At 38.4% G+C, this 15,867-nt stretch overlaps 1 protein-coding gene across 1 annotated transcript in view; it reads right to left on the bottom strand.

Annotated features, from left to right (window-relative positions):
* The window catches only part of pgap1 (post-GPI attachment to proteins inositol deacylase 1), a 170,875-nt gene that overhangs the window by 144,969 nt on the left and 10,039 nt on the right, over nucleotides 1–15,867 (bottom strand). Inside the window, exons 4-5 of the mRNA XM_072578291.1 lie at nucleotides 7,560–7,731; nucleotides 2,161–2,321 (exon numbers count right to left, since the gene is read on the bottom strand). Coding sequence (XP_072434392.1) covers nucleotides 2,161–2,321; nucleotides 7,560–7,731 — 333 coding nt within the window. The remainder of the gene's footprint in view (nucleotides 1–2,160; nucleotides 2,322–7,559; nucleotides 7,732–15,867) is intronic.

Raw genomic sequence — 15,867 nt, 5'->3', positions numbered from 1 at the left:
ACACCAGCAGTAAACCTTTACCCTAACGCACATTACTGGCAGTCAGAAATCAATATAATTGAAGTCTACATTACTTTACTTGTGCACAAAATCAGTTAGAAGTCTCCCTTCAATCTCCCATTACAATCAATGTGCTTATGGAAGGATGATGATGTAGTAGTGCCTAAACATTTGCTTGGATCATACAGCCCTAGCCAAAACAGCTCCCATTTTTAAAGTACTGTGTGAAACTAAAAAGACTGTTCTACCTTCCAATGGAAAAATGGTTTGTAGAAACCCTTCCCAAAACACAAACATTTTTTATATTTTCAGTCCAGACATCTTCAGACTACTAAAAAAGTGACACTGCTAACAGACGGATCTCTCTCCATGAGTGAACATAATCCTAACTTGTAGAAAGAAACTCATCTCAGATGCTTCAAAAAAACTTGCTTATTTCAGTTAGTCAAAATAATGGAACTCATGACTTGTGTCAAAACCGCAAACATGCCGTTTAGAATGTGCAAGCCTTCACATACTTTCTCAAGTTTCTGGATTTTAAAATGAAATTACCTTCTGTCAGAGAACCATATCTCCAGTCGATCACAGCTAAAATAGTTGACTGTATCATCAAAACAAGATACAGTACAGAAACTGTTAGATCTTCAACATCAATCACTGACATGAATCTCATTTTCCTATGCCCTTTCTCTGTATTCGCTTACAGACTACTTCAATTCTTTTTCTAATGATGCCCTAATTTCTGCTTCAATATATATTTAGGGTAGAGGGAGACCGCGGAATAGTAATTTAGAGTCCAAGGATCGAGTTCTGGGAATATGGGTTCAAATCCCACCACGACAAATGATAAAATGTGAATTCAGAAAAAAGCTTATATAAAAAGCTAGCCTAATGTAACCACTGCTGATTGTTATAAAAGCACATGTGGTTCACTAATGTCACTTGAGGAAGGAAATCTGCTATTCTTACTTGGTCTGGCCTGTGTGTGACTCCAGACCAACAACAATGTGGTTGTTTCTGGAATGTCCTCTGGGCAATTAAGGATAGACAATGAATGGTGGTCTAGCCAGTGATGCCCACTTTGTATGAATGTATGAAATTTTAAAAGTCCTATCACCCTTGAAAAATAAAATTCTTTGTATTTACCTGATCAACAATAAACCAGAGACTTCCTTAGTTTCTGTTCTTTGATAGGGGAGTTGTAAGTCTTAAAATTAGATCAGAACACACTTCCAGAATTTAGGAAAATAAGTTGATCATGGTTATATACAGAAAGTAGAAATTAGATCAATAGAAACAAAATTCAATAAATGCACTGGAATTGTAAAATAAAACCCATTAAGATAAAATTGCTCCAACTCGCCAGTCTGTGATAAATTGGTGAAATTCAAATGGGGACAATGCCAAAATAACATGGGAAATCTACTAAGCTAGATGTCATAAGGAGAACTTCTAACCAGGAAAGTTTAGAAGAGCTTTGTTAAGTCAAACACAGAACACATTGTTAGAAAGATGTAGAATTTGCCAATAACTTCTTTTCAATGGGTTTGAAAAGGACTATTGGTGACTAGACTTAATACTAAACTCTACAGTGTTCTATATTTTCCACAAAACAACATCCTTTGAGGACAATGGGGATTAAAGAAAAGAAACAAACTCACTCCTATTCAGATCCTTCAGTCATCTCCAAAGTATTACTGGTTGGCTTTTCAAATATTTTATGCAGATATGAATCTCTTCTACTTACCCGACAAGAATTGCTTTTGCTCACTATTATTAGAAAATATGCTCAAAAAGCCCAAAGATGATGAAATTTAACTTTACTGTGATAATTTTAGATTAATTTCTAATGTTGTGCTTGAAGAAAGATACATACGTAAACTTATCATATTTACAGCAAAGCAACATATAATTTTGAGCAACAGCACATTCAAATGAGTGCAGAACTGAAATACACACATCAATGTAAAGTAACAGTAAGAATACTGACTGCTACTCAAAATTTGCATTTTCCTTATAAGTCAACGTAGCATTGTTAGTGTAACCTAGATTGTTGTAAACGGATTGCTCAGACATAGATGCACATGACATAAATATGAATATATTACTGTTACCAACAGCAACCAATATAGAACTTTTTAAAAAAAATATGTACATTACCACAACATTTAGAGTATTATTGTAAAGGCCCAGACTTGGCAAAATTGTTAGACCAGACCGGACTTGATAATCACGGAAACCACCGCCCATCGAGAGAACAGTGATATTTCTTAAGTCTTTTTCCTTGAGAATCCAGTAGTTGTTCACAGTATTGTAAAAGTCTACAAGAATAAATGGTTTAATTAATTAAATGTCTACTTAAAGCACTTGATACATTTTTCCTTAACAAGGTTACATGATACTGTACCTGAGGTTTTTAGAGGTGCAGTATTACCTTTGGAAAAGGCAGCATGCTAACTAGTGATTTGTGACATCCAAAGCTCAATATTGATTCTACATTTAATCCATAATAAATCACAAAATAAACAGCGAAACAATAATTGACACACAAAATAGCAAATTCTACAAATCAGCAAAAAGAACTTCCTTCCACCAAACAACTAGAGATCAGCCAGTTTAACCTCGATGATGGGAAAGCTTTTCGAGATGATAATTTAGGACAAAATTAACAGATGCTTGGACAAATGCAGGTTAAGTGAGAAAAGCCAGCATATATGTTAAACAAAATCATACTTAACTAACCTGATTAGATTTTTGGATCAGATAAATTGAGTTCATATACTGTATATGGAAAACTAAAAAGAATTTGATAAAGAACTACTCAGACAACTTGTGGGCAAAGCTAGAGCTCTTGAAAAAGTCATTATGGATCTCTTCTTTGACTCGATGGGCAGAGATAGATAGATTCTTGGGGATCAAGGGTTACGGGGAGAAAGCGGGAGCATGGGGTTGAGAAATCTATCAGCCATGTTTGAATGGCAGTGCAGACTCAATGGGCTGAATGGCCTAATTTCTGCTCCCATGTCTTATGGTCCCGCCACTTTCCCTGCTCCTAATTTGTATGTAAACTGCTCTTAAAGAAAACTGGGATGAAGACATTTTGTCCTCTTAAAAAATTATACTGGCATTTAAGTATAACATAAATAAATTTGTTTGAATATTCAATTTCTTAAGGCTACTTTTAAAAATGTATGTAAATTTAAAGTTAAATTGTTATGTAAAATCCAACTTTGATTGACCCTATAGTTGATGCTCCTTTTAAGGAGATAGCTTGGAATATTATAATAGTCAGTCTGTACATAAGCTAATTGACTATTTTTAATTTACTATATACTCTGTGATATGGTGCTTAATATTATAATGTAACCCAGAATTGATTCCGGTAACAAAAATTCATAAATATATATAGAAGTTGCCTCACGCTTAATTCCACAATTAACTATATCCTAGGACTCTTAATTTAGGATTCTGTGTGCTAATATTGGTTAACTTAGACATGTTGTTGCTATTGTACAATACCTGTAAATATTGTCTATTCCAAGATACTCTTGAATGTTGTAAACTCTGAGGACGGGGGTGGGGAGGGGGGTTTCATTAAAGGATCCATTCTGTGGGCACACTGGGCCCCAGTTTAATGTTTCATTTCATTTCACCGTTAATAACACACACCTGGATTACTGTATGGAAGGGTCAGTGTGCATAACATGACCATTTTCTGGAATGGACCTTGAACCCATGTCCCTGAGACTCAGATGTAAGAGTTTCATCGTTGAGCTACATTTTGAAGATAATTCACTGAAACAATATGGAGCATACAGCGGTCATGAATTTTGTCAATGCAAGTTCTTCCTTGTTACCTGCTCTACTTCACATGGTTACTTTGTACTCTACATCCTATTCAGTCAAAATCCACAAGTACTCCCTTTCTCTCTGACTTCTTATTCAACATTTTCTCTCCTAATCCTACAGCCATGTAGCATTGCTACTTTAAACAATAACAGGCCTTGGCATGCCAGGGTTCCGACTAGGGATGATGGACTCAGGGTTCAAACTATGGGCAGTGGGAGGAGTTTCTAGTTTGGGAGACTTGTTTGAGGGGGAAGTTATGATGTCTTTTGAGCAAATACGGTTGTCCAGCACAGAGCTTTTCTGTTTTATTTTCAGGTTAGGGATTTCATCCAGAAGAAGACTACACTTCTCACTAAGCCCTATAAGCCCGATACAGAGAGGTTGTTGCTACGCTCCACATGCACCCTTTCGGTTCATGCCCTCTATCGCCTGCTGGGTGGCAGGGCCTGGCAGGATGTTAACCGGTTATGTGAGGTCTGGGAGCAAGAGCTGGGAGTGGAGATCTCTTCTGAAACATGGGAGAACATATGGGAGAATATTCAAAAGATCTCAATCCGAAACAGACATGCGCTATGCAGTTAAAAGTTCTGCACAGTGCTCATCTGGCACCAGACCGTCTGGCGAAGTTTAAAAAAGGGGCATCTTCAGTGTGCTCCAAATGTAAAATAAGTGCAGGTACTCTTACCCATTGCTTCTGGACATGCCACAGGCTCCGTGTTTATTGGAGCGCTGTGGCGGGAGAGATAGGGAGGGTATTGAGAACTGAAGTTAAAGTAGACTCAATATTGCTCCTCTTAGGTCTACCGAATTTACCATCTTTAGACGGGCATGGGAAGAAACTATTTAATATTCTTGCATACTGTGCATGGAAGAATATTCTGATGAATTGGGGGTCTGAGAACCCGCCGGGCTTGCTGGAATGGCAGAAATTAATTATGGAGCACATTCCCTTGGACTTTTTCACAAACATGGTGCACCACACAACAGACAATTTTTATAAGACATAGCAGCCCTACTTGAGTTATTTGGATATAGATTTATCAGTTATCTTAACTAGGGCATTTGTTTAATGAGGATGATTAGATTTGTCAAGCCCTGGGCCCTGGAGGGGGTCTCCCGAGTTAATACGGGTATGTATACAATGCTCCTGTTCCTTTGTTTGGGAACCTTGCGCCGAGCACAGCTGTTCTATATTTTGTGGGTTTTTTTGTTTTTCTTTGCTTTTTTTTGGTGTTGCTTTACAGTGTTAAGGTTTGTTTTGTATTATAGAGTAATTTAGTAGATAGTAGTTGTATTGTAATTTGTGTTTTTTTCTTTTTATTATACTGATATTTGTGTTTGATTGTTTTTTCAATAATTTTATACGTTTGTAAAATTTTTAAAAATTGCTAATAAACATATTTACAAAAAAAAATTACAGGCCTGAATGTATTAATAAACATATTGTTTTGCAAGTTAAAACCAAAAAATACATAGAATTGTATTCATAAACATTCTGAAAGCAAATTTGCCTACATATTTTGTCTATATTTATTATCCTGTATAAACGTGGGTGTTAGCACTAATTAAACAAATTTGACTGGCATAAGTTTTGCAAATATGTAGAAAACTATGTTTTGTTTTTACTACAAGTAACAATGGCTCATGTTCTATTATAGTATTTATCTTCTATTTTTGCTCATTTGTTTTTCTTGATATCTAGGAGGGAAATCACAACAACAAAATGGCTGAAAATAATGGAATCATTAACATTTCCAGAAAGTAATTTATTTGCATACAGAATAACAATTCAAGATTATCAAAACTATGATTGCTATCTTACTTTGCATCTGCTTTCATTTCAACGATCGCAGTTAATGTTATATTGCTCAGAAGCTGTAATAAAGCAATTTATGATCATGCACTCGATGGGAGCACTGAAGACGATTAGTCATAGAGACGTACAGCACGGACACAAACCCTTCGATCCAACTCGTCCGTGCTGACCAGATATTCAAACCTAATCTCATCCCATTGGCCAGCACTCGGCTCATACCCCTCTAAACCCTTCCTATTCATATATCCATCCAGATGCCTTTTAAATGCTGTAATTGTACCACCCTCCACCACTACCTCTGGCAGCTCATTGCATCACCCTCTGTGTGAAAACGTTGCCCCTAATGTCCCTTTTAAATTTTTTTCCTCTCACCCTAAACTTGTGCCCTCTAGTTCTGGATTCTTCCAACCCAGGGAAAAGACCTTACCTATTTACCCTATCCATGCCCCTCATGATTTTATAAACCTTTATAAGGTTTATAAAACCCCTCAACCTCTGATGCTCCAGGGAAAACAGCCCCAGCCTATTCAGCCTCTATAGCTCAAATCCTCCAACCATAGCAACATCCTTGTGAACCCTTTCAAGTTTCACAACATCCTTCTGATAGGGAGATCAGAATTGCACTTGCTGCCTCAGGTTAATACATATCTACTTTTGGCCGCCAGCCAGCTATTAATTGAGATATCAAAAGCAGATTCCTGACATACAGCAAGTCTAGCATCTGTAGCATGTCTACTCCATCCCATCTAAACCAGGTAACTGTCAAGTGCTGATTCAGCAAATTAGCACAACTCCAGTCATTTAATATAACTAAAACTCACTATGTCTATTATTATTTGTACATAATGAATACATAACATAAATAATGTTGTAACCAAACAAGACTAAATAGTCACTTGATAGCATAGAATTTATGTAGAGCTGAAAATTGAGTTGCATTTTAAGCTTGCAGTCATTAAGAAACAACTACAAGAATACCAAATCTTAAGTATGTAATAACATCTATTTTGTTTTGTATTCCAATATGCTGTGAAATCTGGCATCTATGATGTTGCATCATTCAAGACAGAAAGTGTCCCAATAGTTTTTACATTTGATCCTACCTAGGAACAATGGTGAGGCTTTTTGAAAGGTTTTTAATAGGTCATTCAGTCCAGTTCAAGGGTAAGAGAATAGTAGTCAAGAATCAGCTAGTTTTAATCAGGAACAAAGAAAGAGGCTCTCTGCAGCTAAACTGCTGCTGTTAACTCCGTGAGGTTAGGGCTAACAGAAAGCATGGGTCCAGCTGATAGTTGACAGGAGTTGAGAGCGGAGGTCAGGAAGACCAAAAGCAATATTGCTTGGTGCAGCTGAGAAAGGTTTATGATCTGAGAAATCCAGAGTTTAGCCAGTTTAGCTTTGCTGAAACATCTATCTTCACTGTGGAACTGATACAACCCAAGAGATGTGTTGTTGCATATGATCCATCAGTCCCTGAGCTGTACAGCTCCATACCTGGCATTACATTAGTACCAAAAATCAAGTAGCAAAGTACTCATTTGTGTCATGACGAATCAGGGTCAAATTGCCTGGCTTGAATTTAAATAGAAGCTTTGCAGTTAATAATTCCACTGCATTCTCCATGGCAATACCTTGACCACAGTCCAACTGTCAACCAATCAGCAACCTCTTATGTCGCACAAGTTGTTATGTCCTTTGATAACTGATATCCTTACAATTCTGTCCTGATAAGATGGAAAGCTTCGACAACATATCTCTTTACTTAGCAAGACAATCAAAGAGAAACTGATTCAATAAACCCTCCATGCCCAGGTTTGTTGCAGGGGAGCCCTGGAATAAATGAAATCAATGTGAAACAACAAAAACTTTATTAACGAGATAACGCTGGACATACCTATGAGGTAGCTGTCCACTGGTAGGACTGGTGCAACATGAGGTGTTGCTTGAGTTATAATAAGACTTATCAGTGTTGGTTTGAAGTTGGGTAAAGTGAATAGTGCTCTAGCAATAATGCCACCCATTGAATGGCCCACAATGGCGACACTGCAGGGTGCATCCTTTTGATCCTATGAATACAAACAAATCAAAGTTAAATTGCTAGTAAATATTTTGAGTAAATGGTTTTGAGAAAGCTGAAAGCAATGACATTAAATAGATTAAGCACATTCTAGTGTGATGGATATCTGACATTTCACTGTTTCAACAATTGTTCAGGCACAAGTTAATATATAAAATCTGTTTTTTGCAAGCCAACTTTCTGGAACCCACACAAAAATTTAAAAGTTTACATTTAAAGTGGGGATGGGGAGGAGTAGGTTTACTGCTCAATACTGCTGATTGTAACTAGCTTATTATTGGCCTCTTGATTTTTGAACATTTAGAATAATGCTAAAACTGCAGAAATGCAAATAAAAAGACAATTACTACAAAGCTAACAAGAAAACAGAAGCACACATATTTTGATCTCTGAAGATTGTTTCCACGCTTATTTCAGATTATATTCTTTAAATATTCTGCTACACATTTGTACGGGAACTGGTGGATTTCCTATGATGGTGCTCATAAGGAAATAGTTCGAGAGTGACGGATTGAAAGGGAAAGAAGTAGAAAATCAGAAATATAAGTGTTTCTTGATTGGTAAACAAGAGAAATCTGGATCATTAAGGAAAGTGTGCTGTTATTTACATAAGAACATTTAAGATGTGGCACTGGGCATGCAATATTGTTTCACATATATATTAGCAAAGCTCACGGTAAATCAGAAAACATGCTGTGTTTATGTATGAACACAATTTATTTTTCTACTGCTTTGGAGAAATTTGGTTTAAACTGATCTCTGCATTTTAAAGACAGAAATATTGCATACAAGATAAACACAGACACTCCGTTTAACTGGCAAGTAGGAAACCTTACTAATTGAATCATGTAGTTTTGGGCTGCAGCTTTTTCTAATTGCTTTGCATGTGTATCAGTACAATATACTGAGCTATTGTTTTAGTAAACAGATTATAATGTTTAATATATTGCCCCTGAGGAGACTGAAGTTTGCAACCTGGGTTTAACATTTGGCTGCAAACTTAATGTTGTCCATTATGGGCATTGCTTGTGTATCCCCTGTTGGGGCATGATCCAAATAGCCCTTTGATAATTATAGACTAATTATTGCTGTGCAAAATTTTCTCGATTAAATTTGCCAAGTTCCTTTATTTGTTACTTCAGCAATCTTTTCAGAAAACATGTAGAGATGGAACATGTCAGGAAATAATTGGCTTCTTTCTGTTAGCAAGTACTTTTTCTAAAATTCTTCCTTTTTTCAAAATTTACTCATGGGATATGCACATTACTGGTTTGGCCATCATTTATTGCCCTAAGAGAAGGAGAAGGTGATGAGTTGCCTTCTTTAACTGCTGTAGTCTCTGAAGTACAGGGACACCTAATTTACTGTTAGGAAGGGAGCCCTATGACAGTGAAGCAATGATGCTATAGTTCAAATTTGGGACGATAAGTGGTTTAGAGAAAATGCTTTTTTTAAAAATGCATCTGCTGCTCTTGCACTTCTGAATTTGAACTATATCATCATCGCTTCACTGTCATAGAGCTCCCTTCCTTAACAGTAAATTAGGTGTCCCTGTACTTCAGAGACTACAGCAGTTAAAGAAGGCAACTTTGAAAGGTTCTGTCAAAAAAAGCTTAGTCAATTAATTTATTGCATTTATCAATGGTGCACACTGGTGTTGGAAGTAAACAATGAAGGTGGCAGAGAAGGTTCAAATCAAGTGGGATGCTGTGTTCCGAATTGTGTCAAACTTCTTGTGTGTTCTTGGAGCTGCACACATCCTGGCAAATGGGCAGTGTTCCAGAACTATCCCATCTTGTGCCTTGCAGATGGAGGTCAGTTATTGGAAAGACAAGGGGTGAGATAGAATCATGAAATCCCTACAGTGTGTAAGCAAGCCATTAGCCCATTGAGCCCAGCCTCCTATTCTATCCCTGCAACGCTGCATTTCCGATGGCTAATCCACCTTAGCTATACATCCCTGAATGCTACGGGCAATTTAGCATGGCCTATCCACCTAATCTGTACATCTTTAGTCTGTGGTAGAAAACTGGAGCACCTGGAGGAAATCAACACAGATACGGGGAGATAGTCACCCAAGGGTGGAATTGAACCCAGGTTCCTGGCACTGTGAAGCAGCAGTGCTAATCACTTAGCTACCATGCTGCCCATAAATACCATTACGACGTGGAGGTCAAACCCCTCTGTTAATTAAGCCAAACACCCAGAAAAGCTCACCTCGCCTCATAATCTGTTCAAATGTGAGTAAAAAGAACTCCTAATTTCCACTATTTGGAAAAAATAACAAGTTATTTTCTGAATTCAAATAGTGAGTACTAAATACTAACTACTAACAAATCCAAGCCTACCTTGTCCTTAACTACTTACTGTCTGACCCCAACTCTATAAAAAATGCTGTTCCAATAATACTTATTAAACATTATATTAACTTAGTCTCAAGACCACATAGTCTTTGTCTTCTCTGCGGTCCTCAATCTTCTGTCTGCTGATCTTCCTGGGTCTCCTTTTTGCTGCAAGTATGTTTTACATGAAAAGGTACCTTTGATAAAGAGTGTTTTCTAATTTCTTTGAGAGCATGATGTTAGATAGGCAGTTAGCTCTCCAGCTCTATAACAGTTGCTCGGCTGATCGGTGGCAGTTGCTCTCTGATCAATTTTCAAAATGCCTGCATTTTTATATCCCCTCAGCATTGTATTGTTGCATTGGTCCAACGTTGTCAAAACAATAAATTCAAACTTAGGTTTTAGTATCCTGGGTATAATTTAGACTAATTGGTTAAATTCAAATTGTTGTCAAAACAACAACCAAATCTCAGGTATCCATTTAACAGCCATTTGTTACATGTTTCCAGTTTGGGAAAGCTCATCTCCCAGCCTTTCCATTTGGGCAGCTGAGCCTGCACTTTAAGTTTTCTTCAAAATTCAGAAAACACTTTCTATTTTAAACTGAACATACATGCTTTCAACTTTGTAACAATAGTCAACGCAGAATTCCTAGACTATGAACTGTTGCTTTAGTCAAGTGTATTTGTATTGCTGGAACAATTTCTGGACAATGGGAAATTTACATAACTTCCTCTGTTAGTTGCTTAAATGTCCATGCAAATGTAAATGACAGCATCACACAAAACACTCGAAGGTGTCCTCAATGTGAAGACATAATTTCTTTTCTACACTGTGCAGTGATCAATGCGGAAAGGAGGGGGCGAAGAAAGAGGGAGAGATTAGAGAGAGGGAAGGGGAAATCAATACAGTTTCAAAATCAATAACAGGACAGAGAATACATAAACAGCCAGGAACCCTACTTTTTTCAGGTATGGCAGATAATGGCAAAACGATAATGTGTTGATTAAACCTGGAGAGAAATAATAAACAGGTGTATAAATCATCAATACTCAAGGTCAGGTTAGAGTGTGTGACCCAAATAAGAGTTCTCTATAGCAATGCACAGAGCATAAGGAATCAATTAAATGAGCTGCAAGCACAAATCCAAATTGGACTGAGACATAGCTGCTGGATGTGCTGGATTATAAGGTTTATAGGTCAGACAGGGATAATGGCAGAGGGGGTGCAGTAGACTTACTGATTAGGAACAAAATTGCTTCAATGGTGAGGGAGGATATGATGAGGGGAAAGCATTCAGTTGAGGCCACATGGGTGGAACTGAGGAGCAGTAAACGACCTAAATCTGTAATAAGTGTTGTGTAGAGACCTCCCAGGCGCAACTCTTAACTGCTAGATTGTATAAATGCAGAAATTAGGCAAGTGTATAGCAAAGCCAGAGCAGCATTCACGGGGGATTTTAACGTTAAAATAGATTGGGAGAAGCAGCCAAGCATGTGTCAGAAAGGTGGAGGATGTCCTGGATGCAGCAAGAGGACAAGCAAAATTGCATTTAGTAATGCGTAGTAAGCCAGATTTAATTAGTGACCTCATTAAGCATGATACTTTATGAAATAATGACCATAACATGATCAGGTTCAATAAAGCATTTGAAAGTAAAAAGCATGAATCATCTACTAGAGTTCTAGATTCAGATAAGGCTGATGTTAATGGGATGAGACATAGACGTTTTACAACAAACTGAGACTTTGTGGAGTCTAGAGTCAACCACAACTCCCTCCTGACTGTATACCACTGGGCAATTACTTATGGTAGATTTGTCCTTCTGGGGGAAACGGACGTATCCCAGGGATGGTGATGGCTATGTCCAAATGTAAGGCACGCATGTGATGTGACACATTAGGTTTGACTCTTTGATTATGATTATGTCAGGATGTTTGCTCTCCCAATTTTTGCCCAAGTCACCAAGCCTTTCAGTGTCAACAACACTGTTTGGCCAAACAATCAAAGGTAGATAGCAATGTTGTCAGGAATGGTTGGTAAGTGGAATAGTCCACACCCAGTAAAATTATTACATCATCTGAAATCTAGATATGTGGCACATGCTATACTTTCAATGTCACATATATGCATATTATTCCAGCTTGGAGAAATCAACTGCAATTCAGCTAATTAATAACAAACTAAGAGGCCTAGTGGAAACTATTTTGTGGTCTACAATACAACAAACAGATTAGCTGTCACAAGCAAAGATCATTGTAGTTTTGGTAAACTTACAATCAAGCAGATGAGTAAAAAGTTGATTTTGTGCAATATAAAACATTACAAAACTTACTATTTCAATCAAGTACCTCTAAAAGAAACAGTTAGTATTAACAATATGCTACAAGTTACATAGGACAACATAAGGAAGATTTGTTGGTGAATCAGTATTATGAAATCAGTAAAATTACTTTAAGTGAGCCATCTCAATCAACTTAATGTAAACTTTAACTTGAATTTAAATCTCTGAAAATTACTTAAAATAAACGACATGAGCTTTCAACAGTTTAATTTGGTGTTCGTTTTCTTAACAAATTGAATACTATTTGGTATGAAAGAAAGTTTTAAGATATGCCAACTAGAACCTATGTAAATCAAAAAATGAGTGAAATTTGGCCATGTCATACTTAAGTTTAACATTTGGGGTCGAGATTGTGGTGCTGGAAAAGCACAGCAGGTCAGGCAGCATCCAAGGAGCAGGAGAATTGATGTTTCGGGGCATAAGCCCTTCATCAGAAATTAGGTTTATGCCCAAAATGTCAATTCTCCTGCTCCTTGAATGCTGCCCGACCTGCTGTGCTTTTCCAGCACCACCCTCGACTCTGACCTCCAGCATATGCAGTCCTCATTAAGTTTAACAGTCCCCAATTATTTTGTATTGTTTTGACCAACTGAGGAGATATCAAGCTTCTCGAGTGTAGTTGGATTTGCACTCTCCAGGCAAGTGAGGAGTATTCCTTCACACACTTGACTTTTGCCTTGCACATGGTAAACAGGCTTTAGAGAGCACTGAGGGGAATTACTCACTGCAGGATTCCTGGCCTCTGACCTGTTCTTATAGCTGCAGTATTTATGCAGCAAGTCCAGTTCAGTTTCTGGGCAATGGTACCCCCAGGTTATCGATAGAAGGATAGTCAGTGATGCGAATGCCACTGAAGTTCAAGAGGTGATGATCAGATTCACTCTTGTTGGAGACGGCCTTTACCTGGGCACTTGCGTGACACTTGCCACTTCTGACTTCAGGCCTGATTAACAATACTTGCTTCAATATCTCAGGCATCATAATTAGTACTGAACACTACAGTAATCAGCAAACACCCCCACTTCTGATTTCAATACAGGAAAGTTCAGTTGAAGAAGGTTGGACATAGGACACAGCAATGATGAAATCCTGCTGCTGAGATGGTGGACATCCTATATCTGAAGAAGGGTTACACCTGAAACGTTGACTTCCCCACCTCCTGATGCTGCCTGGCTTGCTGTGTTCTTCTTGCCTCCTGCTTGTCTACCTTGGATTCCAGCAGCTGCAGTTTTTTTTGTCTCATCCTATAACTAACACCATCTTGACTTGACTCCGAACAGCAATGTTTCCATCCAATTTCCCTTGACTCTAATTTTGCTCAGGTTCGTGATGACAAACATGGTCAAATATGACCTTGATATCACAGACAGTCACTCTCACCTTTCCTCTCGAGGTCATCTCTTGTGTCAATATTTCAACCAAGGCTATAACAAAATCAAGCGCTGAGAAGCCCTGACTATCAGTGTGCATATTATTGCGAACCAAGTTCAGCATGACAGCACTTTTGATGACCAACATCATCACTTTATTGATGACTGAGGGTAAATTGATCGGGCAATTATTGGCCAAGTTGGATTTCTCCCATTTTTTTGTGGTTTCGACATATTTGAGCAATTTTCCACTTTGTTGGGCACCGGTTGCCAGTGTTGCAGATGTGCTGGAACAGCTTGAATACAGGTTAAGCAATTTCTGGACCACAACTCTACAGTACTATTGTTGAAATATTGAAAGGGCCCACAGTCTTTGGAGTATCCAGTGTCTTTAGTCAGTTTTTAATATCAGGTGGATGAATCAAATTGGCCAAGACAAGCATTTGTGATGCTACCTCTGATGAAGGCTGAAGTGAAGCATCTACTCAGCCTCATATTTCACTCTATAGTGCAGGGCTCCTCCAGTGGAGTCTCTTCCTCTAGTGAGTTATTTAATTGTTCACCGCTATCCAACACTGGATTAGATTAGATTTGATTAGATTAGATTACTTACAGTGTGGAAATAGGCCCTTCGGCCCAACAAGTCCACACAGACCCTCTGAAGATCAACCCACCCAGACCCATTCCCCTACATTTACCCTTTCACCTAACACTATGGGCAACTTAGCACAGCCAATTCACCTAACCTGCACATTTTTGGACTGTGGGAGGAAACCGGAGCACCCGGAGGAAACCCACGCAGACACGGGGAGAATGTGCAAACTCCATAGAGACAGTTGCCTGAGGCGGGAATTGAACCCGGGTCTCTGGTGCTGTGAGGCAGCAATGCTAACCACTGTGCCACCGTGCCACCCTTGTGGCAGGATTGGAGAGCTTAGATCTAATCAGTTAGTTGTAGAATTGCTTAACTCTGTTTATCATTCACTGCCTATACTATTTAGCATTTAAGTAATTCTATGCTGTGGTTTCAGGTGCCACCTCATTTTTGTGCTGCTCCTAGCATGCCTTTCCTCACTTTTTATTGAGCTAGAATTGACTCCTCAGTTTGATGGTAATGTTAAAGTGAGGAACAAGCTGGGCTATTTGGTCACAGATCATGTTTGAGTACAATTGTGCTGCTGATGGCCTACAGTACTTCAGGGATGCCCAGTCCTGAGTTGCTAGATCTGTTCAATTTAGTATGGTGATAATGCCACAACACAAGATGGATATCCACAGTATGAACACAGAACTATGTCTCCACAAGGTCCATGTGCTGTCACTGTTATGGATACTGTCACAGACAGATGCAGCTGTAGCAAGCAGATTGGTGAAGGCAAGATTGAGTATGTTTTATCCTCACCAAATGTTGCAGACCCAGTCTAACCGCTTTGTCCTTTAGGACTTGAGCAACATGATCAGTAGTGGTGTCACCAAGCTACTCCTGGTCAATAACATTGAAAATCGCCTCCCCATAGTACATGCTGCACTCTTTCCACTCTCAGCACTTCCTCCAACTGGTATTCAACATAGAGGAGTACTGATTAATCAAATTAACTGGGGCTAGCATATGGTAACCAGCAGGAAGCTTCCTTGCCCACATTTAACCTGATGCCATGAGACTTCATGGAGTCCAGAGACAATGTTGAGAGCTCCTTCAGCAGCTCCTCCTGAGTGTACAGCACTATGCTGCCCCCTATGTTGGATCTGTCCTGTTGGTGGGACAGGTCATATCCAGGGATAATGATGGTGGTTACAATAGATAATCCAACTGCATTTTACACAACTTTTAAAAAGCATTCATAGACACAGTATCACAAGATGTGCAGTATTTTATGGAATATGATCACACAGATTGAAGAATTAGATGGCAGAAAAAGGCTTAAAATAAAAATACATTTCTCAGACTCAAAAAGTGTGGTTTGATATTCCACTGAGACACTCTGTGCTTTTCAAACCTATAATAAGTAACTCAGATTTAGAATTGAGGGAGCAAGAATGGCATTTGTTTATTGATGACATTTGTTCGT

The sequence above is a fragment of the Chiloscyllium punctatum genome, chromosome 10 (assembly GCF_047496795.1).
Source record: "Chiloscyllium punctatum isolate Juve2018m chromosome 10, sChiPun1.3, whole genome shotgun sequence".
Lineage (NCBI taxonomy): Eukaryota > Metazoa > Chordata > Chondrichthyes > Orectolobiformes > Hemiscylliidae > Chiloscyllium > Chiloscyllium punctatum.
This window is presented reverse-complemented; position numbering and strand designations above follow the sequence as displayed.